The sequence below is a fragment of the Desmodus rotundus genome, chromosome 8 (genome assembly GCF_022682495.2).
Source record: "Desmodus rotundus isolate HL8 chromosome 8, HLdesRot8A.1, whole genome shotgun sequence".
NCBI lineage: Eukaryota > Metazoa > Chordata > Mammalia > Chiroptera > Phyllostomidae > Desmodus > Desmodus rotundus.
Window position 1 is genome coordinate 84830056 of NC_071394.1, and position 26242 is coordinate 84856297.

The following is a 26242-nucleotide window of genomic DNA, read 5'->3' on the forward strand; positions in this document are numbered from 1 at the left end:
CACGCAGTGAGACAGGGCAAAGCGGGACCCAGAATGCCTACTGGTCCTTGACCCTTCACCACCACCTGTCATTTCATACATCATTGTGTCTGTGCTCCAAGCACCTCCTCTGTGCCAGGCCCCAGGCTAGGCTCCCAGACCACCACCCCCATCTTTCCTGCCCAGGGCACGGGGTTCAAATGTTGCATTTTGAATCTATATCCTGCCAAGAACCTGGTTTCAGACTTTCAGCTGAACGAGGACCCTGGTCAACCAGGCTCTCAGTGCAGCTCCTAAATCATACTTCAGCAGGACTCCAAGCAGATGGGGGAAAATTAATAAACGTGTAAAATTCCTTTTACCTCCTCCCGTCCCACCAAGAGCCAAGCTGGTGGACACTGTTGGGATGGCTGCCAAAGGAGCTTGATCTTCGGGGTTTTCACTGCTCCGGCTGACTGCCCGTTTAGTCGTTGCCCTTTACAATTTGGGGGAAATCAGAAGCCATGCCCCAGCCATGTCTGGGATAGAAGGGAAAGGAACAGGAAACAGCAGCAGCAGGGGCTGGACCCAGGAGGCGCAGAAGGAAGAAGCCACATTTTTGCTTGGCTGCAGGGGGCACGGGTGGTGGGGGAAATTCGGCAACAACAGTAACGAAAGGATGAATAACTGCGCTGCGGGGCGCTGGGGATGAGTCAGGGCCGTGTTAAGCACTCTGCACACTTGAACAGTCTGAAGACAGGCTGTTCATTTAAACCCTGTCATCTTCTCATCCATTCGGCAACATTTACGGAGTGGTCGCACTGTGCCGTGACGGGACAGACCAGGTCTCAGTCTTTGTGGGGTTGCCATTACAGGTGGGAAGACAATGAGCACAGAAAAGGTACGATTTCAGTTGCTAATAAATGCCACCAAAAATAATAAACAGAAAGCCCAGGATGCTGCTTGGCATAGGGGGTCTGGGGAAGCTTCTATGAGGAAGTGATCATTGAGCCTGAAGGATAGAAAGATTATGCAATTTTCAAAAAATGGAGTCAAGGGAGAGAGATGGGAAACGTCCCAGGCAGAAAGCAAGAACAGCAAGTACAAAGGTCCTGAGGTGAGGGGAAAGGCGGTAAGATCCAGGACCTGTCAGGGGATCAGGTAAGAGGGAAGGGAGGTCGGAGGGGAAAGCAAGACTTGATAGATTATGGGTGAACAAGATCATCTTGGGTGAAGTCGGACCTAGGACGCCTAACCCTTGAGTCTTTGCCACACTGCCATTTCATAAATCGTCACGACACCCTCGGGCCAGGCACTGTGCCAGAAGACAGGGAAGGGTAACGAGTTTCTCCTGCCCAGCCAGTTCTTGGGAAAGGTGCTGTGCTTAACGGATTGGTTACCTGGGACTTGCCAATAGCAGAGGATTTATCAACAGTATTGTAAACAGCATCGTAACAGCAGTGCCCAACTTCTATTGGGTAGGTGCAGAGATACTAGGTGCAGAGTTTCATGTGAATTGCCTCATTTTTTCCTCCCAGCCCCGTGGGGTGGGGCCGTTGTTGTCCCTCTTTGGGCAAGAGGAAGATTACAGAACAGGGAATGACATGACCTGATATACGCTGTACAAAACAATGGACTCAGCTCCACACCCTCCCCTCCAGCCCTCAGAGCAACCCCGTGCGGGATGATTGTCTGACCCCCACACAGATGAAGACACTGAGGCTCACAGAGGTTAAATCATGTGCCCTGGGTCACACAACTGTAAGAAACAGAGCTGCGGCCAATGAGATTCCAGCCTTAATCTTGCCCCATGTTGGCAACAAAGAGAAGGAAAGGGCTGGCTCAAGTGAGGAGGAGGGGACTACCAGGGGGTACTTTGAGAACTTGGCCCCTGGCCTGGAATCTGGCCTCCAGATATTTTCCTGGCCTGAGCTCAGAGCCGCCCGCCCTCCAGCCCTCCCTCCTGGCCCACTGCCCCTTGAATGGAGTATTCTGCTGTCAGAGTCTGCTCTGGGAGATCCCGGGCCACAGGCCATGAATGTCTTCAAAGACCTCTTATTAATGGCCCTCTCCAACCTGAGGTTTCCATCCCCACGCACCCCCAGACAGCCCCGTGTCCCGGCCGACCCACGCAGCCTCCACTCTCTGGGCCCCATCTGCTGAGCGATGCCCAGCCTGGCAAGAAAGCCAAGTCCTTCCCTGCTGGGTCTGCCAGATGTCACCGCTGCGCCTGAGCTGCCTGCTGACTGCACAGTGAGAGGACTGCTTTGCTTCTTCCCAATCCCAGCTGCCTCGGTTTCCCTTCTGGAGAGAGAGGCAGAGGTCTAGGAGGTGACAAGACACAGAAACTCCCGGAGGGTGTGTGGGCCACCTGGGGACATCAGGCCCTGCTGTCAAGACCAATCACCCTAAGCCTGTCTGAGGAGCTCCCGACTTGGGAGCAGCTGTGAAAGCCGCCTTTGTGCCTGAGGAGAATGAACTACGAGAGGACAGGGGGCCCTGGCCCAGGGAACCTCTCTGGGCCCACCTCCTGAGGCCAACATCAGCTGGGACGACCCCCAGCCTGGCCTCCGAGGCCCACCCAGGCCTGGTGCCCACTCTGTGCCATGGGAGCCACCCAGGGGAAGAAGGTAGGAGCCCAGAGGGTCCTGTTGGGGCCCTGGACATGGAAAGGGAGACTCGCTCTGCTGGGTGGGAGCCCTCACACACACACCCGCCAGCTCCTGGGAGCCTCAGCCAGGCACTGCCCTCCAGTCTTCCTCCCTGCACTCACAGCCAAGATGTACATCTAGAAACTTGGCTGGGGCTCCGGGCAAAGCCAGTGACTGATCTTTCCGTCTCTGGGACAGACCTGGGAGCTGCCTGACCTCTCAGCAGCCCAACCTTACATCCGCGACTCCGTTTCCCTACACGCAGGCTCCCTGGCCACCTCTCCATGTGCAGGGAGTGTCGGCGCAGGTGGACGCGGGAGCAAGATGAAAAATAAGGGTCATTACAATTAAGTTGGCTAACCGGTTGTTACCAGATATCGGGCTGTGAGCACATCGTTGAAGCTTTCCGTAACTCATTTCCTCATCTGTAAAATGGGGACGACAGTAGTCACTGTCTCAGAGGCTCATAGTGAGAATTAAATGAATTAAAACATGTAAATTATCTAAAACAGTGGCTGGCACATACTGGGCTAAGTGTAAACTATACTCTGTTATTATTAGAATGCTCTTAATATTATTATCCAGAACTTTCTAAATCTGGGCTCTTGGTTGGGGGTTTGTAGACAGCACAGCCCGAGCCGTGTTTCTGAGAATGAGGTCTGTAGGCGCCCTGTGCCGGCGTTGGAGACGGTGTGTGGGAGGGGCTGCTTGAAAGGTCACCTTCTCTCCCTGGCGGAGGGGCTCGGTGGTTGGAGCCCCTCGTCTTGTACACCCAAAACCTTGTGGGTTTGATCCTCGGTCAAGGCGCATAAGAGAGGCAACTGATCGATGTTTCTCTCTCACATCCAGGTTTCTGTTTCTCTCTCACATCAATACCTCTCTCTCTCTCTCTCTCTCTCTCTCTCTCTCTCTCTCTCTCTCCCCCCCCACCATCCCCATCCCCTTTATCTCTCTCTCAAATCAATATATATGTCCTCAAATGAGGATTTTTTAAAAATAGGTCACATTTTCAAGGCCCATCCAGACCTCCTGGATCAGATCCCCTGGGAATCCGAACTTATCCACCAGCTCTCCAGGGATTCTCATACATGCTCACAGCCCACATGGGCTCAGGGAAGTGACCCCCACAGTGCGGGCAGGCTGCCCGCAACCCCTCTGGATCTCAGCTCTGGGTCTGTAAAGTGGGGTGGTACCCAGAGGCCCCAATAAACAGGGGCTCTAATCTCCAAACAATCCATGATGACCTAGTACATTAAAGCTAGGGGGTGGCTCGTGGGCAGGAGGAGAAGGGCCAGCTTTTGGCCCCGTTCTTCTTGAATCCAAACTTTCTGCCAACCCAGCACATCCCACATTTTTTAAACTTAAAGTAAAACACATCTTGAACCCCATGAAGGAAGTTCTCTGGACCTCAGTTTCCTCTTTTGCAAAATGAGGGTGGTCAGCCAGATAACCCCCAGGGCTTCCTAGTGCTGGTGTCGGCTCCTGCCCCCTCAGTGGCCCCCAACTTCATTTTCCTAAACGCTTTCCATCCTGGAACTGTCGCCACCCGGTCACAATACTCATTCCTGGCTACAGGGGACGGGGTGGGTCCCCTGCAGTTGGGGCAGGCAGAGTATCTGACCCAGCCCCAGGGGACTCCCAGAGCTGCCTTCCCAGCCCTGGCCCCAACCAGTCCACCCTTCCTGCTCCGCCCTCTCCCAGGGGAGAATGAGCTCAGTCTCTAGATCTTGTCTGCTGCATGTAAATGCGGGGAGCCACCTCCGAGATCGGCGTCCTAGGCCTCGAAGAGACCCTAACAAGGTCTAACCCAGGAATAGCAAAATGTGTCTCCTGTCCTGCCTCTCCCACTTCCCTCACCCGTGACAGATGTCACAAATCAACCCCTGCACCCTTTCCCACAAATCCAGACAGCCTCGGAATCCTTCTCAACACAGTATCTCAAGTCTCCCCACACCGGTCCGTCAGAACCAGCCCCCCATTTGAAAGCCATGCCTATCCTGGGCCCAGTCCCTTCCCCTGACTTCAGGGAAAAGCCCTCCAGGGAGAAGGCAGCAGGGCACCATGACCGAGGACACGGGCTTGGAGGCAGACTGACCCCGAATCAGTTCCTCCACATCCTCCTCAACCCTGGGCAAGTAGCTGAGCTCAGATTCTGCCTCAATAAGCTGAAGATCCTTACCAGAGTGTTATAAGGCCTACATGACATCATGCCTGGGACAAAACGGAGCTCAGTCAATGTTGTCTTTCCCTGAATTTGATCCTCTCACACCTGCACCCTCTTCCAAGCTCACAACTGTTCCTTTGAGCCACGAGGGCGTTGACATCACCCCCGATGGCAGGTGAAAAAGCCGAGGCCCAGCAAACGTGGCTTCCCCCAGCTGGTCGGTGGTGGAGCCAGCCTGGAGAAGGGCCCTGAGCATGTCCAGGCTGGGCCCGCTCACCATCCCTGACCCGTGAGCCCACCCCACCCCCTACAGTCCCATCTCTCTCTCTCAATTTCTGGAGGCAACAGCCCCGCTGGCCTCTGAGTGACGTCTGTGATGGGCCTGGCCACATGGAATGGGATGCCCAGCATCCAATCATTCATTCTCCCACTAGCTTGTCCCATTAGGCTCACTGTACTGTCCTCAGATCCATTCCCACAGTCATACCATAATCATAGTCATAAAATAAAAGCTCTGGAAAATCCTTGGTGATATGGTCCAATCCCCTCCCATTATACAGCTGGGAAGACTGAGGCCCAGGGAGGGGAAGGAGCTGCCCAGGGCCATGCAACCAGGGCCAGGGCATTTCCATAATGCCTGGCATCTCCAAGCCAAAGTGCAGAACCCACAGGAAGGCAGTGGTTCCCCTTCCCCGGCAGCTTACAGGGCAGGACCGAGCTGACCCTTGGAGGCGACTCCCACCCACTAAGGCACTCCCCTGGTACATTACCGTCCACAGCATCCTCATCTGCTCCCTCACCAGCCTCCCACAGAAAACGTTCACTGGGTACGTGCTACCCTGTGCTGGGAGCTGGGCCAAGGATGGAAGGGCGTGATCCCTGCCCTCACAGCCTTCCCTGTTGGTTGGAGCGACTGAATGCAAACAAATAATGATAGTGACAGTGGAGACGGGCATCACTGCTCAGATGTTAGGGTCATCTCTAGCTGCAAGGTAGGGACTAGGTGTGAGGACTCCAGGAAGTAGACAGCTGAGGAAATCCCATAACTCAGACATCTCATTCAGGATGTTGTCCGCTACAAAGAATGGAAACCCCAGGTCCAGCTAGTTTAAACAATAAGGAAATGTATTGGGTTCTCTAAATGGAAGTTCAATGGCTCAATAATGTCTCCAGGACTTTTCCCAGAAGCCCCCAGCTAAGGTTCTCTTGAATTTCATTGGCTCAAATTAGGTCATGCTGTCGTTCCCGACTTGTCCCCTGCGACACTGCTTTTGCCTGGAATCCTGAACCTTTCTTTCGCTGGCAAGGGGTGGGAGTGGGACTGTGTGACCAGAGCCCCCCGTGAAGCTGGAGATGAGTTTCCCAGTGGCAGGGCTAGTGTGCAATGGGAGGGGTAGGGTGGATGCTGGGCGTTTAATCATAATGCCCCACCCCGAGGGAGAGGGGACAGCGTCTCTGACTGCAGGGTGAACAGAGAGAATGGAAAGGAGGTGGAAGTTCCTGGGTGTGGCACAAAGTGCAGAAGTCAGAACACAGACACGCGCACATTGCCGCTTATACTCGTCCTCATGAACTTCCCTTGGACTTGGTGCTTTTTAATCTGCAAAGTTGTTACCCTGGCCACTATCAGAAATTTTATAAGAATCAAATGAAGATATTCTCACTACATGGAAACGATGTCTCCGTTTGGAATATTCTAGGAGCTGCAAACATTGGCCAGTGGCCCTATGTTGATACTAGAGCGGTGAATGCAGGCAACGTGTCCTGTTTCCAGCCCTTGCATTACACAGCGAGGCCACAGCTCCTTGGGCAGCAATGCGTCTAGAAAAGGCAACTCCTGTGGGCCGCAGACACCAGCTGCACACTCACAGAGACCACAGGCTCTGGGCACTCCGTCCCCAGCCCCCACTCAGCAGCCAATGTCTCTCCCCCAAGGAGCGGACGGGCCCAGGAGCTTTCGCAGGCTATTCCTGCACAAGGTCAGCACCCCAGGCCACAATCTTCATTCCATCCTTACAGAGGCTGATATTAAAAAAAGATAAAATGATACCCTGATACTAAAATATATGTATTGCTGGTAACAGCTCACATGCATTGCAGCTTTTGCACTAATTCTCTGACTGAATCTTCCAACAGCTCTTGGAGGTGTTATTACCCAAACAATCTGAGGCATGGAAAGATTAATCAAGACTCTCAGGGTCACTCAGCTACAAAGTGGTGGGGTCAAGTTTTGAAGCATGCAGTTGAAGGAGCCTGACCTCTTAGCCAACAGACTTCAGTGTGGGTCTCACAAAAGTGGGTTCTTGAGCAGGCAGAACAGTGTTCAAATTCCACCTGGGTCCCCTATTGGGGCAACTTGCTTAACCTCTCTGAGCCTTAGTCTTCTCATCTGTCAAATGGGATAATGATTTCACCTTCCACAATGGGATGAGGTGAGAGGCCCAGCAAACAGCAGGTGCTCGGGGAACGGTGGGTGAAATTGTTATCGTTGCTCTAGAAGCTGCAGGCGGCACTCCAGCAGAGAGGAGCCGGCTGTGCCCTCAGATCCACAGTGTAACCCTTGAAGGCTTGGGCACTTGGCATTCTCTAAAACATTTCACCAAATTCAACACCATCCAGGTTTTTTACTTCCCTGAACAAATCCTGTGTCCTGACTGTTGACGTTTGGGAAGATGTTCATCAGTTTGCATTCAACTTCATTAAAGAAAGTCTCTTTGGATGAAACAAATGGGGAAAAACGTGGGTGATACAGCCAAATTGGGCAAATGGCCTGGAAGGATGTGTTTGTTCCTTACAGGGCCCAGAAGGCACACATGCGCCTGGGCCCCGCCGGCCCCCCAGACAGTGACCCCGGCAGTTGAGGGATGGTTCCTAGGGCTGGCACCCAGCTCCGGGGGGCATGAGGACCTCGTTAGGAGGCTCTCCCTGTCCTTGCCACACCATGGCCTCCACTCTGCCCACTGCTTCAAACTGCTTCTCTGAGGGGAGCTGGAGCCAAGCACCCCCTCCTCAGCACCATGGGGAGTCCACAGCTGGGTTCCCAGAGGGCCTGGAATGGGAGGCTTGGGGACAAGAGGAGAATGCTGTCGGGAGCCCATGGGGAGCAAGGGACGGTACACCCTCTCCTCACCCCCAACAAAAGCAGAGCTCAGGCTCCTCGCTGAGCCCTGTCTCCCGCATCACTCCCGCCTCCCAGCCTGTACTCACACCAGGCACCCTCCAGCTGTCCTCCAAACTCCTACCCCAATCCAGCCGGTCTTTGAGTTTCAGGCCCAGCACCAACCCACCTTCTCTTGTAAGTGTTCTTGAACCAGGTGTGTATTGAGTTCTGACCGCACACCTGACAGCTATTCCATTACCAGATGTGAGGGGGGAAGAGGAAGAGGGATATCAGCTACTGAGCAGCCCCCTTTGACAGCCGCGGTACTCAGGGCCTTCAGGTGCCATCCCTCCCGCCAGCTCCAGCAGTGTAGCAGCTGCCACGCCCACATCCACGGGCTGGTAGACAACACTCATGGGTAGGCTCCTCTGCCCTCATGCCTGCTCTGGGCCTCCACACAGGTCCTGAGGCCTGTGCCCTGCCTGACACTGAGTGGGACATTCCACCTGCTTCTCTCATATTATCCTCACAAATGCCCCATGAGGAGGCTACTGTTCTTATCCCCATTTTATCAACCAGGACCCTGAGGCTCAGTGCTCACCAGCAAGGAAGTGGCAGGGCTGAGGACGCACTGACATCTGCCCAGCCAGGTGGCCCTCACTCTGGCCAGGCATACTGCCTCCTTCCCTCAAATCCTCCCTCCACCCATGACACAGAGGAGGAAACCAAGACCCATGTGTCAGGCTCAGAGTTGTTTGGAAAGCACACAGGCGGGGGAAGACAAGGCCTGGCTTCAAGGTGAGGCTCCGGCATTCACTGACTGACTGGGTGATGGCCAAGCCTCACTTTCCCATCCGTAACGCAGAGGTGAGCAGAGCACTGACGCTGGCATTACGGCGTGAGGTTAGGTGAGGCAGGGCCTGGAGCACCTTCAGCACATTCCTTTCTCTCTGGGTCTCCGTTTCCCCATATGGGAACTAAGGGGTGGAATTAAATGATTCTCACTGCCCCTCCCAACCACAGCAAACATGACAAACTCCAGTTAATTTGGGGGAGGGGGTGGGCACCTTTCCAGACCTTAGCTGGAGCCTGGAGGTGGAGTTCAGGGCACTGACCTCATCACTTTGTTCTTGGCAGGACCCAGTGTGAAATGAAAATGTGAGCCCCTTATTCAAAAATTATTATGACTCATAAGGCCCTGAAAACAGAGGATCAGTCCAAGCACAGGATCTTTCTGAGCGCATTCGCAACTACACAGGTCACGTGCCCAGAAAGCCAGCCCTGGTGTTAGTGCCACCAGAGGACATCGTGTGTGGAGGGCCACGTTCCTGGGGATCTGGAATTGGGCACGAGCACACCGCTGGCACTCTGAGCATGGCGTTCCAACCCAGGAACTGTCACCCGGTCTCAGGCTGTCCTTTTACTCCATCTGTTCACCCGTGGATTTGAAAGCCCCTGAAGGTTTTCCTCCCCAGCCTGAGCAAATTAGTAAGCGAACTCTCTCTCCCCTCACTGTGAACTGTCCTCCCCACCTCACTCACCCCACCCTCAGAATGGCCTGGCCAGAAACCGGAAAAAGTTGGAGTTGACATCTCTTCCCTGGGGAAGCCCAGGGACAGAGGGTTGGTGTTGGAGAGTTGCAGGGCGGGTACTGGTTACAGCTGAAAGGGACATTTGAAGACAGGCAGAGTGGCCTTTGGAATCAGGAAAAGGGCAGTTTTCCTGTCTCCCAAGGCCACCCAGTGGGGCTTCCCTTCTCCTCTGGCCCTGGCTTCCCCAAGCTTGGTTCAGGAGTTGAATGCCCATGGCTGCCTCGAACAGATGGACCGGCCGGGCACTGCACAAAGGCGATGAGCGGACGGGTGAGCAGGGGAGGAAATCCAGGGCACCCTCCCCAAGCGGAGCCTTGTGTCCAGTGCTGGCTGGCTCTGCCAACACGAAGGGACAGCACTTTTTAAGGATGCAGTTGCATTACTGCCAGCCCTGCAATCCTCTCTTCCAAGGTTCACACTTTTCCTCTCCATTCTCATGGCTGGAAGCCCTGCTTGGGAGGGAAATAATCAAAGGAAGAAAAGGGAGACAGAGGCCAGCTCAGCGGACTCTTCTAGGAAGACTTCCCTGAGTGGATCTCAAATATCTGTGCGGGCTGAGGGGCTTAGGTAAGAGGAGAGGGCCAAGCTTGTCTCAGAGCTGCATTTGCATAACCAGCCCTCAGCTTTTACTAAACCTAGAGGCTTATCAGGGGTAGCAGGGAAGGAAGGGGCCAGGGAGGTTAGATGGTAGAGATTAGAGATTAGAAGGCTCCCTGAGGGACCCCATGGCACCAGCCCTCACCATGAGTTCCCCAAGAGAGGGAAAATCTCACTATAATCTCAAATGTCTCCACCACTCTGACCACAGTTGTAATTTCATGTTTAATTTTGTGATTTATCCATGAGAAAAGAGACACTGCATTTGATTTCTAGCTCACCATTGTGTCCCTGGTACTTATCACATAATAGGTGCTCAATAAATTCAGGAAGGAAAAGAGAGAGGGAGGCTGCATCTCCTGGAAGTAACTCAAGGGCGGGGTTGAAGACCAAGCTCATGAAAGGATCCACAGAACCTCAGGCTGGGGGGAAGGATGTCCTTTCTCCCACATGTCCCCTCCTTGCCTTCCAATAGCCTTAAGGCTTTGACCCAAATTCCCACACTTCCCACTCCGCCTCTGGGGCCGACCACACACACACACACACACACACACACACACACACACACACGTCACCTGCACAACCTCCTGGCCAAATGCAAAATCCTCGTTGACTGTTCATCACTCATTCCACAAGTGCAGACTGGGCACCTACTGGGTCCCAGGGTCCCATCACTGGGACCAACCAGTAACAGCACCCAGGTCCTGTCCTTGGGGTGCATGACCAGCAGTGGAGAAAGCAGTCACCGCGATGACAGGGCAGGTGCCAGGTGCTCTGATGAAGGAAACACAGAGACCCCAGGGCCGGACCAGACCTTGCGGGGGGAGGAGCTATCGGGGAAGCTCCCAGAAGTGCACACTGTGATCTGAAGAATGAAGAAGGGTGAACAGATCAGCAGGCAGGACCAGCTTGGGGGCATAACAGCATCTCAGAGGTCCGAGGGTCACATCTGGGGAACTGAGAGAGCCTCGTGGTTTGCCCACTCCCCTGCCCAAGCCACACGGAGCCCCCTGATGCCTGGTTCAGAGTAGGTCTGCCATAGGGCAGGTTCAAGTGTAGCCTCAACTCCCCACTCCCCCATCGACCCCTCCCCTCTCCCTGCCACAGCTCCCGTCCTCCCAAAAACCCAGCTATGCATCTGCCTCAGACTCTTTGATCAAGAAGAACTTTTTCTTCTCTACTTTCTTTTGCTCAATTATTCAAAATAGGGGTGAGAGAAAAAGAGAGACAGACCAAGAAAGAAAGGCACATAGAGAAGGTCTCCTGAGAGCAGACTGAGGAAACCCCAAGCCTGTCCTCCCCACCTTCACCTTAGGGTGCCCACCTGGCTTCTTTTTCACTCCCAGATGTTTCCATGCCTCCAGGCAGGAAAAGGGGAGAAGGAGCCAAGATGGCTGCCTGCACCCCCTCCTCTGGCCCCAGGGGCAAACCTCCTTTCCTGGATGGTAGAGAGAGGACATTTTTTTTCATTCTTTTACCTTACCTCATGCACCGCTTCTTAGTCCAGTCTTCTCTGCTGACTAACATGAAAAAGTCTTTGCCTCAGAGGTCCTGAGTGACCCTGGGCAAGACCACCTCCCTCCCGAGGCTCCAGGTCTCCACCCCCGTCAGGTTTGGTAGCTGTGCCACCCACTAGTTTAGGGGTAAATGAATTGGGGGAAAAGGATGTAGGGCCAGGACCCCAAGCACGCAATGTCATTATCCCCTCTCAGTGGCCTGGCCTGGGTTATTTTCCTCATTTCACGGCCATCACGGGGTCGGATTAGATCACTGAGTTCAGATTCCCCACCCAGGCCTTGCAGAGACCCCGCACGGGGCGGCCCAGCCTTGGCCTACACACACAAGGGGGACTGAAACCACCCAAATGGTTTGGACGCCCAAGCAGTCACAACTCCTCTCAGGCCTCCCACCTTCTCATCTGGAAAATGGGTGCCTCCAAAGGTAAAAACAAGAGCGCTTTCCAATAACTGAACTCCCACAGAAACCTCCTCACAGACCCAGCCACAAAGGTACGACTTCCCCACCCACAGATGCAAAAAGCCAGACTCAGGCTGAGTTCACCGCTCAAGATCACAGTCAGCAAGTACCAAGCGGGGACTTGAACCCACGTACATCTGGCTCCACAGCCCACATTGTCACTGACTTGTTTTTCAAATGTCAGGATGAACTGTGCATCTCAAGCCAGAATAAATCTCCACCTTGCTGGGTAGAGTTACTAGCCCGCGGCAGCTTCAGTCCCACTGGGAGCAGCAGGAGCAGCGCTGAAGAAGGGCCCTAAAGTTCAGAAGAATTTAATTTCCAACGTAAAAGGGCTTGGAGGTGGGGCAGGAGGGGCCAAATCAAAAGCCGGCTTTTGAGAAGGCAGAAACCCCCCCAAAAAACACTCCCTCACTGGGCCCCAGGGATCTGCTTTCAGAACATTGTGTCTCCCAGCTGACATGAACGAGAGGCTTTGTTTAAGTGAGAGATCAGATCTCAAGGCCTGAGGCGGAGAGAAAGGGCGAGGAGCTGGGACTTTTCTTTTGTGATCTAAAAATCTAAGAGGAGGCCAAAAACAATCAGCAAGGCCTCTCCAGGGAAGCTGGGAGAGCCTGGCTTGGTCTTGGTGACATCTTGGTCCCAAGGAAACACAGGATGAGGCCTGGGATGTCCCACAAGGGACGTCACACCCAGAACTCAGCCAGAAACTGGGCGGTGATGCCGTTTTGAGGGCCCACCCAGGGTTTTTCCCTTATGCACCTACGCTCTTGGGAACACTTTGGGGTCATTTGGGGTATACAATGCAGCAGATGTTTGTGGCAAATGTTCGATGTAGCAAAAGTCCACCTGGTGGACTGTCCCTTGTCTATTCCCAGGACTGGCTCCTTCAGGTCTCAGCTCAGAGAGCGGCCTTCGTGAGCCCTCCAGCTAAAGTAACCCCATCTTGGTCCTAGATCCAGGAGGTGCTTCTCAGAACTTAACCACCATCTGCAATTGCCTCCTTTGGTTATTTCCTTAACTGTTTCATACCTGGCTTTCCCAACCAGCATTCAGCTCCGCAAGGACAGGGCCCTTGCCTGTCACTCCTCTGGAGGCTCGGCACCTAGCACAGGTCTGACATATGGCGGGCATGAGTGAGCCCAGAGCTACCATTCAGAGGCCTCACTGCTTCATTGCACAAATATTTCCTGAACACCCACTTCTCAGCCAGAGACTGCCCCAGGCCTGTGGCACAGAGGACAGCCCAGCGCCAGGAACACTCGTCACTCTGCTGGGGGGGCGGGGACAGACAGCACAGGCCACAGTGAGTGACTGACTCAAGGGAACTAGGAAAAAGGTGCCCTTCCTCATAGACTTTCACCATCAGCTCCCAGAAAACTGTAAAATCAAAATGTATTATCTACCATAACTACGGTTGGACGCCACCAGGGAGATGTCCCCCAGGACCAGCTGCCCCCTTTGCTGCCTTAATACCCTTCTCCCCATGCACCTTCTACCTTCAGCAGCCCCAAGCAGAGGAAGAAAAAGCAAGATCTCAAACGATGGAGATGTAGTTTCTGCCTGCCAGCCCACTGAGGAAATACTCTGTCGCTTGGCATCCCTGAGCAGAGTGAGTCTGCCCCGCGGCTGGCCCATCGCAACCCCGTTGGGGTAGGCCTGCCCCTACCTGCTCAGGCCCAGCCTAGGTCGCCTCCGATGTGGGAAAGCACAGGCGGTAAACCCCAGCGTCCCAAGGTTCTTTCAGGCTGGCCTTCCTGGGCACCTCCAGCTTCAGCCCTGCCCTGGGGAGGCCCCAGGCAAAGTCACACCTGAGGTTAGTTTTTTTCTTTCTTCCAAAATCCCCACTTGGGTCCTTTTCCATAACTGGACTCAGGTTTTCCAGGGGGAAGACTGCAGAATGAACTGGTCCTTGCTTATATGTTGCATAAGATGATCTTTGGATAGGTAAACAAATTATGTATTACAATTATTAAATTTTAAAAATTATTTTAACTCAATATTAGTTACAAAAGACTACTTGGAAAACATGCATATATAAGGTATAATGAAGCATGGCCAACAAACACCCAATATCTGACCACTTAGCTAAAGGCAAAAGCACCTGACATCACGTGGGAGGACACCGGGCCCTGTCCAAGGTTCCCCTTTCCTCCCTCTCAGAGGCCACCTTCCCTCCAAGGCCTGGTCTCGGAACCCCTCAGTTCTAGATTGTTGAGATTCCAGCTTTGCATAAACAGGGTTGGGGTGTGCTGTCTGCGATTTGCTTTTTCCATTTCCTGTGTGTCCCCGAGGTACTTGCCCATCGTAGTGTGTGTCCGAAAGGCCGGGGCAGGGCCACACAGCGTTGCGTCGCGCAGATGTGCTGCCGCTCCTCTCTCCACTCTGCTGCTGGTGGGCACTCGGGCCATTCCCAGAACCTCACCCTCCAGGGAGTGTTGCTGTGGGCTTTAAGTGCATGTCCCGGAGAGTCCGTGTGTCTCTCACACGTGGGTCCAGAAGCAGGACTGCTGAGTCTGAGCACACGTACATTCTCACCTGTCAGGGATGCCAAGCTTTACTCCACCCTCAGCGTCTCCACTGGGCCTGGGGTTACATTGACCCCAGACATGCTCACAGGAGAAAAGCTCACAGATTTCTGCCTGTGCACGGGCCCCACATTAGGCCCCATAGGAGGATGAACACCCCACTAGTGGATAGGCCCCAGCAGCTTACATACTGGTTTGAACGAAGAATAGCAACTGAGGAGAAGTAACTGAAATATATGGAGAAACTAAAGGAAGATAAGAGTTATTTTAACGAGGTCTGTTGACACAGATTTCTCTCGGCCTCAAGTCCCTGTGTCTGGTGACAAGAATGTGTCTTTCCTCCTGGCATAAGGGGGGTGTCTTTTACAGGGGAGTTCAGGGCCCCTTCTGAAAAGGGAAGGTCAGAGCATCCTTCTTCTACCTACTCTTTTCCAAGGGTCTTCAGCCCAAAATAATGTTTCTGCCAAAGTAGCATATTTTAAGGTGGCATTTTCTACCATCCTTCACTTCTCTGCTAGATAAAGCTGAACTGGCAGTAACAAGCCACCCTCCCAGCAGCGGTGCGTGCAACTGGCCCACCTTCTCACCAACGTCTCCTATTTGTCAAACGTCTTCACTTTTGTGAAGCTCGTAGATGCATACTGATATCTCTTTATGGTTTTGCTTTCTTTTTAAAAAAAACAGCAGACTTGATTTAAAAGATGTACTTGGAAGCCTTTAAATTATTTTCAAGTACTCATGGAGTGTTTACAAATGCTTCACATTCTAGGTTACAAAATGCATCTAGGTAGCAAAGAATCAGTATCAGACACATCACAGTGTGTCCACAGCGTGATTAAAGGAAAATCCCAGACAAATAAAAAAAAAACTGAAATGTGTTTGGAAGACACAAGCCACTTGAAAATTGACCAAAGAGGATATCAGGAAAAATGCTATATATCAAACTGTGTGGGATGCAGCTAAAATGATATTTAAGGAAAAGTTTATACCCTTAAATGCAAAAAGAAAAAAAATGGCTGAGATTTAATGAGCTAAATGGCAAAGTTAAGAAGTTGGTAAAATAACAACAGAATCAATCTAAAAAACATAAAATAAGGAAAAAATAAAAAATAAAAGCAGAAACTGAAGAAGCAGAAAACAGATGTATAATAATGAAAATCAATATGGCCAAAAGTTGGCTCTTTTACAAAGATTGTAGAGAATCATATGTCTGACTTTATGCCTATAAAATTTTAAACTTTCTAGAAACATCTAGAAAATACTGTTGAACAAAATTGGCTTAAGGAGAAATAGAAAACCTGAATAGTTCATAACATTTAAAGAAATTCAGTCATGAGTTCATCTTTCCACAAAGAAACCCTTAGACCATCAGTTTTACAGGTGAATTCTATTAAACTTTAAAAGAATTCATTAACTTGGTTTTATAAAAAGTCTCCTAGATAATAGAAAATGAGAGCACACTTCCCACCTCATTTTATAATAAAATAACTTTGACATCAAAATTAAACAAGGACAGTGAAGGGAAAGTAAATTACAGGCCAACCCACCCATGAACATTGACGCAAAAAAGTCCCAGGGAGGTCTCCAGAGTCCCACCCAGGACCTGGTGGCCCTGGGACCATTTTTAGCCCATGTACTCCTGACACCTCCACTCTGTGAGTCTAGTCTGGGCCAAGCGGCTCAGGGGCTCTGGGCTGACAGGGCCACAGGCTCCCTCTCCTCGGAATCCTGCCATTCCAGGGACAGGCCAGAGTCCGTCGAAAGTTCAAGTGGCAGTTTTTCCAGGGATGTCTCAGCCAGGCTCAGCCAGGTGAACACTGGAGAAAGGAATTAACGCCCCGGGTGACTTTGCTGGCTCCGTCCGCAGGACTCCTCTGGCCCTGGCCTGCTCTGCCCACAGCCAGGAGCCTCTGGGCTGCAGAGCCCTGGCCTACCTCCCTGGGAGCCTCGGGCTGAGGGAATTCCACGGGCTGAGGGAGTTACGGTGTTTGTAGGAGCTGAGCCAAAAGGTTGTCTGGGCACATGTGACCTGAAGACCTCAGACTGGCAATAAGGACTGAAGCTTCCTGCCTTCTGCCCTCTGCCCTCTGCCCAGCAAAGACTCCATCATCCCAGGGCAAGGACTTGGCAGCCATGAAAGGCTGAGCATCTTAGGAGGGATGGGGAGGGACAGAGAGCAGGGCCTCCTCCAAGTCCACCCTACACGGGGTGGTAATGGCCCTAGGATACCCAACCCTAGGGAGAGGGCACCAAGGAAATGCTTCCCAGAGAAGGTGCTCTCTAAGCAGAGCCCTGGAGGAGGGAGCCAGGCCAAGAGGAGGGCGATGGCTCTCCAGCTGGAGGGGAGAGAGGCCTTGCCACCACTCGGGGGACTGCAAGCAACTCAAAGCAGGAGGCAGAGGCTAGACAGGGCCAGGGCAGGGGTGAGTGCTATAGGATTGAGGAGAGCAGGGGCCAGAGGTTGATGGGGCCTGCGGAGCCAGGCTAGAGAGCTTGGCATGGGAAGCCCACAGTTGGCAGCTGCAGTCAGTTCTAGCACAGCATTAGAGGCTTGGGCTGTGAAGTCAGGAGAACTGTGGTTTGACTCCTGGCTTCCCTACTTGCTAGCTTTGTGACCTTGGCCACTTCCTTGACCTCTGTTGGCCTCAGCTTCCTCACCTGTGAAATGGGTTAAAAACAGAACCTATTGGAGAGAACCAAGATGGCGGCGTAGGTAGACACACTGCGCCTCCTCGCACAACCAGAACTGACAGAAAATCGAACGGCAAGGAAGTCCAACACCAAGTAGATAAAAAAGAAACATTCATCCAGACCAGTAGGAGGGGCGGAGACAGAAGCTGGGGCGGAGAGGACTCGCGTGGCCATAGCGGGACCAAGACTGGCGGAGTGTGGGATGAAAGGGGCAGGCAGTCTGACCACTAGCAGACCCTGCGCCCCCACATTCACGCAGATAAACCGAGAGGGCCGGACTCAGAGTGGCGGGTAGCACCCCGTGGCCCCACATTCGCGCACAGATAAACCGGGACGAATGGCAGGGAGCGAAGCAGACCACGCAGCCCAGGGCTCCAGCGCGGGGAAATAAAGCCTCAAACCTCTGAGTGAAAACACCCATGGGGGTTGGGGCGGCGGCAGCAGAAACTCCCAGCCTCACAGGAGAGGTCGTTGGAGAGACCCACAGGGGCCTAGAGTGTGCACAAGCCCACCCACTCGGGAACCAGCACCAGAGGGGCCCAATATGATTGTGGGTAGCGGAGGGAGTGACTAAAATCCGGTGGAGAGTGGAGCGGGTGCCATTGTTCCCTCTCAGCCCCTCCCCCACGTACAGCGTCACAGCTCAGCATCACAGCACAGCGACCAGCGTTACCCTGCCCCACCCCGGGGAACACCTAAGGCTCTGCCCCTTTAAGTAACAGACACGCCAAGACAAAAAAAAAAAAAAAAAAAAAAAAAGGCCCAAATGACAGAACACTTCAAAGCTCCAGCAAAAAATACAACTAAATGAGGAAGAGATAGCCAACCTATCAGATGCACAGTTCAAAACACTGATTATTAAGACGCTCACAGAATTGGTTGAATTTGGTCGGAAAACTAGATGAAAAAATGAAGCCTATGCTAAGAGAAACAAAGGAAAATGTACAGGGAACCAATAGTGATGCGAAGGAAACTGGGACTCATATCAACAGTGTGGACCAGAAGGAAGAAAGAAACATCCAACCAGAAAAGAATGAAGAAACAAAAATTCAGAAAAATGAGGAGAGGCTTAGGAACCTCCAGGACATCTTGAAACGTTCCAACATCCAAATTATAGGGGTGACAGAAGGAGAAGAGGAAGAACAAAAAATTGAAAACTTATTTGAACAAATAATGAAGGAGAACTTCCCCAGTCTGGCAAAAGAAATAGACTTCCAGGAAGTCCAGGAAGCTCAGAGAGTCCCAAAGAAGCTGGACCCAAGGAGGAACACACCAAGGCACATCATAATTACATTACCCAAGATTAAGCAGAAGGAGAGAATCTTAGAAGCAGCAAGAGAAAAGGAGACAGTTACCTACAAAGGAGTTCCCATAAGACTGTCAGCTGATTTCTCCAAAGAGACCTTACAGGCAAGAAGGGGCTGGCAAGAAGTATTCCAAGTCATGAAAGGCAAGGACCTACATCCCAGATTACTGTATCCAGCAAAGCTAACATTTAGAATGGAAGGGAAGATAAAGTGCTTCTCAGATAAGGTCAAGTTAAAGAAGTTCATCATCACCAAGCCCCTTATTATATGAAATGTTAAAGGGAGTTACCTAAGAAAAAGAAAATAAAAAATATGACAGCACAAATGACAGCAAACTCACAGTCATTAACAACCACACCTAAAACAAAAACAAAAGCAAACTAAGCAAACAACTAGAACAGGAACAGAACCACAGAAATGGAGATCACATGAAGGGTTATCAATAGGGGAGTGGGAGGGGGAGAGAGGGGGGAAAGGTACAGAGAATAAACAGCATAAATGATAGGTGGAAAATAGACAGGGGGAGGGTAAGAATAGTGTAGGAAATGTAGAAGCCAAAGAACATATAAGTATGGCCCATGGACACGAACTATAGGGGGGGAATGTGGGAGGGAGGGGGTTCAGCAGGATGGAGTTGAGTGAAGGGGGGGAAATGGGACAACTGTAATAGCATAATCAATAAATATATTTTTAAAATTAAAAAAAGAAATGGACAGTTTTTAAAACAAAGAAATTCATAATTAAATAAACCAAATATAGGATCACAAAAAAATTTTTTTTTTAAACAGAACCTATTAAACACAATAGTTGGCACACAGTAAGAGCTCAACAAATGGCTACTATTTCTGTTGTTATTTTATCCGGCCAAAGAATCAGTCGCTTCCTTGGGCTGGAGTTCAGGGACAGTCATGGCTGGTGTGATTCAGAGCTGCCAGCCAGAAGAGACTATGTGTCCTTCCAAAGGGACCACACGGAAACCCAGGAGTGGAGGGGTGATAAGGGGGTGGGGGAGAGTGATAGAAACAGATCCCTGAACTCCACCCATTGCCAAAACTGCCAGAGTGAGGGGCACTCAGATTCGCTGCCTCTGAGAGAGCAGACTCCCCCTGGCTGCTAATCAAGGAAAGCAAACCTGACTCCAAACAATGCGTTAGGGTGGGTGATGACAGCCCTGAGGTGAAGGAATTACAGCTATTTTGGTTTTTTCCTCTATATTTTCCACATTTTACACAATACTCCATTTTTATCATTTAAAAAAGCAAACTTTGCTCCTGTCATTTTTTAAATTTTATTCATTACTCAAATAATACATTTGTGTAGAAAAATCAGAAAATACTGATCAGAAGAGAAATAAAATCACCCATCAGCCTTCTGCCCAGTATGACCTCACCCAACACGTGGTGTGAACCCCGTCAGACCCCCGCCAGCCCACCTCCCTGCTGAACCGTGAGGCCCCTGTAAGGACTTCCTCTCCACACTCCGCGACAGCGCATGCGCACGCTTTCGCGTCGGTGCCTTTTTCAGGGATGCATAGTGTTCCCCTACTCTGGACAGGTCACAATTTACTTGCCCAGTCCCGGATTTGGGGGCATTTAGGTTGTTTTCTTGTTCTTTCACATCCTGGTAGACATATCTTGGTGCATGTCCTTTGTCCTTTCTTTGGGATAAAGTACGTGTTCAGGCTCTCGGATGGGTTTCTGCGGAGGTGGGGACAAAACGCTGTGTGCGCCTGAGGCCCTGCAGACTTCCCAGAGGAGAAAGCACGGCCGTGTCAGATCCTTAAGGAGCTTGTTTTCCAAATCAGGAACCTCCGCTGCAGAAAACAATCTGCAGAATGTGACTTGTCTCTTCTGTCCTCATTCTCGTCCAGAGCGCTTTGGCAACTCCGACCACAAGGCTTCAAACAACTTTATTTCAAGGAAATAATAATTTCCTACTTGACTAATAATTATTTTGTGCCCGGCACCATCGGAGTACTTTACATGCACCATCTCACAACTCCAGGAAGTCGGTGCCACGCCCATCCCTGTTTCACAGAGGGAAAACAGCTCACAGAGCTTAGGTGCCTTGTCCAAGGTTACACAGCAGCAGGTCAGTGGTGAACCCAGGAATCAGAGCCCGCCAGCAGGGTGGTGTGTGGGGATCCCAGAGGCCGGGAAGCAAGCCCTGACGCAGCACTGCTCCTGCTGCTCCCCATCAGGTAACCAAGGCCCTGGGCTGAGTTTGCATCAGGGGCCTGCCCATATACAAGTGCTGCCTGATTGAAGGAGCCATCCAGGGTGGGCAAACGTCACATTGGCCTGGCTGGTCCTGCTGATGCTCCACTAAATACACCTCCTGAGAACAGCACCATCCCTGCAAGTACAAGGTCAGCTGTCAGAACTCTGCTGGTCCCAGACCGGGAGGGGGAAATACAGTGGATGGAGCCGATGTTGGGGTCTTTGGGGCAGGATCCCCCTGTCCTGCTGCCTCCTTTCACAGCGGGGCCCATGTCTGCAGCAGCCCAGGCCAAGGGCAGCGTTATCTGGCTCGAAGCAGCCAAGTCCAAGTATTAGGGGAAGCCAGAGTTTCCCTGAGATAAACATGCGCCACCTCTGCCCATCACTCAGGTGGAAAGGAAGGTGGCCCTTGGAAATTCAGTACATCCTCTGGGAATATTAGTGGTAAAGTTATTAACAGCTGGATTTATTAAGCACTTCCTATGTCCCATACCTACACTAGAAGCCTTACATTACCTAATTTCACCCTCTCAGCAACACTTTTATCATCCCCGTTCTCCGGAGGGGAAACTGAGGCTTGGAAAAGTTCAGCGGTGACAGAGCTGGGAGGTATCAGAGTACAGGTCAAGGCAGTCTGACCCCAGAATCCACAGCCTTCTCCCTCTACCACTCAGCAACACCAGGGAACTTGGGGAAAGTTCCAAACTTTGGCCTCTGACACCAGTGGGCTCCCCAGGGGCAGGGACCAGGCCCTCCTCATCCCGACAGGCTGAGCCTGTGGGTGAGAGATCCTGCATGGGACAGACCTGGAATAAACTCCCTGTTTGCCACCTGCCAGCTGAGTGGTCTTGGGAGATTTGTTTAACATCTCTGAGCCTCAGTTTCCTCATCTGTGAATGGAAACCAATGAGACCCATTTAGCTTGGCGGCTGTAAGCAGCGAGATGATTCAGCACAGCAACTGGCCACGGTATTGTTCCTGGTAAAGGGAAGTGGCTGGCTGCCATTAGCAATGTTATTTCCATCCTGCAAGTGATTCCCTGCTGTCTCTTCAAGTTCATTGCAAATCAGCATCTCCAAAAGGAAACGGCCTCAGGCTGTCCAGCTTCCAGCTCGGAATAATAATGATGGAATAGTCGATCTGCAGCTGAGATGTAGTGACTGCACAATATGCCAGGCCCCAGATCTAAGCACTTTCCTAGTCTTGGCATTGACTAGTCAAGGGACAGGTGACAGATGTCCCCACCATGAGACTCCAGGCCCCAGCTTCGGCTCCACATCCACGTCTGGGACCTAGAAGATGACTTTCCCTCCTCACAACCCCTCGGGTGGCTCTGAGTGGGAACTTAGGGTTGTGATTTGTCACCAGAAGGCTGGAGAAACAGGAGGAGGATGTGGGGTGTTGGGGCCCAGGGCCTGGGGCCCAGGGCCTAGGGCCTAGGGCAGTGCTCAGTAAAGGTTTGTTGACCGACTCGGAGTGAGGGTTCTGTTTTTAGAGCACAGTGGCTCAGGTGTTGGGCTCTACCAGCCATCTATGATAATATTGTGCCCCAAAGAATATAAACTCTCCTGTGAGTTTGAGACTCACCTCATTTTACAGTGAAGGCCCAGAGGGGTTAAGCCATTTGCCCAAGGTCACATGACAAGAAGGGGGTGGCTGGGACAGACCAAGTCTTCCATCCCATCCCCTGTCTCCCTGCGAACTCAGGCCTCAGGACTGGGACCAAACCCAGCTCCTGCATGATGGGGCCTTATTTACGGCCTTGTTTCTCCTTTCCCACCACCACGCCCTGAGAATGCCCCCACCCCAGCCCTGCCAGCTCCCCCATTCCTGACCCAGTCCCCTGAGAGAGTGATCCCTACAGATCCCAGGAAAGTGTCCAGTGGAAAGAAATACATGTGACCCCCCCACTCCAGCTCCACAGACTCGCTGCTTATTCATAAATAAAAGAATGCCCAGGCTATTTTGGGCACCTGTAATTTTCTACTTGAATAACTAGGGAAGTGGCTGCCTGCCCGCTTCTCTGCCCTGCTCTCGGCGCCAGAACCGGGGAAATGCGATCTCCCCTGGCGTAATGGGATCTAGGGCCAGGCCTCGCTGCTGATTTCCTTGCTTTTTCCCCGTTCCAGAAAACCCAGGTGTCCCCCATGCCACCTCTTTGGGGGGCTGGGGAGGGAGAATCCGGGCCAGGTTTGAATGCCATGGACTAGGTGGCTCCTTCCAGGTGCAGGAGGCAAATCCCAGTTCTGCCACATGTCCAATATGGGACTTTGGGCAACAGACTCAAACTCTCTGAGCCCCAGTTTCTTCATCTGTAAAATGGGGATAATTATACCACCTTGCAGATTTGGTGCAGGTGAGGGGCCTGGATCTTAGGGTTGTTGCTGCTGCTGCTGCTGCTGCTGCTGCTTCAAGTATGAGGGAGGGGCTGTTCTGGGAAGAGCCCCGCACAGGATTCTCAGGCTGCCCTCTGGTTCTACTGCTGACTAGCTCTGGGCTCTTAGATAAGCCAAATCTCCCCTTAATAATGTTACACAAAATTATTTTTTCTATTTATCAAAGTAGTCCATGACCGGTTTTTAAAATTTAGAAACATGAAGAAATTTAAAATCATGATAACTCTGAACCGCTACGAGTTAGTGAGCACCTGCTCTGTTGCAGGCCACACGCTAGGTGCTCTCCATTCCTGGCTCTGATTCTCTCATGTCTGCACCTGACTGTGGATGAGAAAACGGAGCTCAGAGAGGTGCTGTGACTCACATAAGGTCACACTGCTGGTAAGCAAGTCAGTAATCAGACCCGGGTCCCTCCCTCTCCACAGCCCTGGTTTTCCATTGCACAGTTTTTCTACTGTAGTATAACAATTATCCCGATGATGCCCTGACTGGTGTGGCTCAGTGGCTTGGGCGTTGTCCCACAAAGCCAAAGGTCACCGGCTGGACCTGGTCAGGGCACATGCCTGGGGTACAGGCTGGTCCCAGTCGGGATTCACATGAGAGGCAACCAATCGATGTTTCTCTCCCTCTTTTTCCCCCTTCCTTTCCCTCTCTCTACAAATAAATAAAATCTTTTTTGAAAAATTGCCACAGTATCAACAACTTCAGGCAACACACTTTGATCACAATTCCCACAGGCTGCAGTAGCTATGGCCCATCTGTGGCCTCGGCTCCATCTCGCAAAGGGCTGGTCAGGCTGTGTTTTCATCTGGAGGCTCAGCTGGGGAAGAACCTGCTTCTGAGCTCCTTCAGGTTGTCTGTGGAATTTGTTTCCTGTGGTTGCAGGACAGAAGGTCCAAGACGTTTGCTAGGTGTTGGGTGGAGGCCACCCTCAGGTCCTAGAGGCCACCCGCAGTTCTAGAAGCTGCCAGTAGTTCCAGCCGTGTGGACTTCTCAGCAAGGCTGCTCACGTCATCAAGTCAACAAGAATCTCACACACACACACACACACACACACACACACACACACACACAGAAAGAAACATATACTACCAGAATTATGAGAGTGACAAGCCATCACCTTTGCCATGGTCTATTGTTAGAATCAAGTCACAGATCCCACCGACACTCCAAGGGAGGGGGTCCCACCCAGGGGAGGTAGGGGTTTTTCAGGGCATTGCATGCTCCTCTCACCAAAGCCAGCTTCTCATTTTCCACCAGCTTCCTCACCCCCACCCCACAGGAGAAAACACAGAGCTGGCAAGTGCAAATTTACTTTCACCTTGCAAACATCCGGCCACATCCTGGGCCAGGGGGAGGAGAAATGGACAGGACAGAGATCTCAATCTCAGAAAACTTACCAGAAGGTTGGGAAGATGTACCAGCCAAGTGTTCTTTTGGTACCAGAGCCCTGAATTAAGGGGGAAGAAAAGATAATATATCAGCTCTTATAGCTTAAAGTCTAGGAATGATGGCTTCAGGCAAGGCTAGATCCAGGGTCTTAAATGAATTCTTCAAGACTTAGTCCCTCTCTTCCTCAGGCTCCACTTTCCTCTGGTTGAGCCCACTCCTGGGCCAGTCCCCTCATGAGAACTCCCATCACTTACAGGCTTTTACAATTCCTACAGCTAGAAGATGTGAATGTTGGAGAGAGAGACTGGAGTGAGGGAAGGGTGGCTTATGACAAGAAATCATGGGAAATGAATTGAGAGTAGGTTGAAATGTAGAAGGACTGCAGTACAGATAGAAAAGACTAGTCTTTACTGTATGGTCCAATGTTTTCCAGCATGTTCCACAAGATTGTCATAGGTGTTAGGTGAGCCAAATATTTCAAGGCCAACAGACTAGCTTAAGCCCAGTTAACCAGGTTTCCTTCCTGCAGTCTCTGCATGTTCACACTTCCAGCTGTGAACCTCCAGAAGGAAAGCTGAGGGCTACAATATTCCCTAAGGTGAAATTCTCAATTCTGCATTTTGGGGAATGCCGCTGTGGCTCATAGGGAGCCACTGAAGGCAGGGGAGCAAGACAGCAAGACAGCAGAAGTCTTCTGGGAAGAATACGATGGAAGCCTCACAGGAGATGACTATAATCACATGAAGGGTAATGGCCACCCAGACTGGGATAAGGTGCACAGTGAGAGATGGGATATGGGAAAATATGCAAATTAGCTCTCAAAATACAGCTATTTTCATGATGGTGACAGTGAAATTCAGTCTGGATTTTAGCTCTTCCACTGAAGGTAAGGGCAATACAGGGCAAACAGGGGCTCCAAGGTCCAGCAAACCAGTTTTTAACTCTGTCACTTTGTCACTTGGGCAAGCTCCCTCTAAACCTCGGTTTCCTCACTTGTTCAATGAGGATGTTAAGCTTTAATTTGCAGGGTCCTTGCAAGCATTCCAAGATATATATATATATCCATGATGGTGCTAGACCAGCCCTCCCACCAGAAGTAACCGAACACTTGACAAAACAAGAGGCAGGTGCTGTCAGGCAGTGGCGAGCAGGACGTGAGTAATAGGTGCTGCGAGCCTGAGGGAAGGGAAACTCACAGGTGAGCCCCCTCCTCACCTGGGCTCTCTTTCTGGGACAATATCACAAGCATGTCACAGGGCAACAGAGCCCAAACGTAGCATGACAGTCTGTCTGAGCTCAGAAGGCAGAGATCAGAGTTTGGGTCACTAGGGCAACAAAAGCAGAAGGAATCTGCAGGAAGAAGGGGAGCTACATAGAAAATGGGACCCCAGAAGTCTGTGTGGGGTTCCGCCAGGACCCACAAGTCCTTGTCCAAAGCCTGGGCTACGTGTGCCTAGGGTGAGGCCATCCAAGGTTTACCAGAGAGCATTTGTTAGGAGCTTGAGAGTGAACTCACTACAGGTCCAGCAGTGCGGGGGGCCATTGGAGAGACCTTCATCCCAGGCATCAAGCGGAAACACCAGAAAGGCCGGGCCTTAGGAGTGAGGGTCATGCTCTAGTGTAAGGGCTGCTCTAGATCTGCTCTAACGAAGCCCAAAGCCAAATCCTTT

General features: G+C 51.7%; 1 protein-coding gene and 1 long non-coding RNA gene across 3 annotated transcripts in view; one reads left to right on the forward strand and one right to left on the reverse strand.

Moving 5' to 3' along the window:
* The first annotated feature begins 1978 nt into the window (after window positions 1–1978).
* FAM107A (family with sequence similarity 107 member A) overlaps window positions 1979–26242 on the forward strand; it is a 58394-nt gene continuing 34130 nt past the window's right edge. For both annotated transcript variants that reach the window (XM_045192196.3, XM_024556574.4), the window contains exon 1: window positions 1979–2588. In XM_045192196.3, coding sequence (XP_045048131.2) covers window positions 2565–2588 — 24 coding nt within the window. In that variant the 5' untranslated portion in view covers window positions 1979–2564. The remainder of the gene's footprint in view (window positions 2589–26242) is intronic.
* Window positions 10760–12238, reverse strand: LOC123479371 (uncharacterized). The gene is made up of 3 exons (XR_006654976.2): window positions 12091–12238; window positions 11387–11500; window positions 10760–10927 (listed from the first exon to the last, which is right to left on the reverse strand). It is a non-coding gene; the product is annotated as an uncharacterized lncRNA (long non-coding RNA).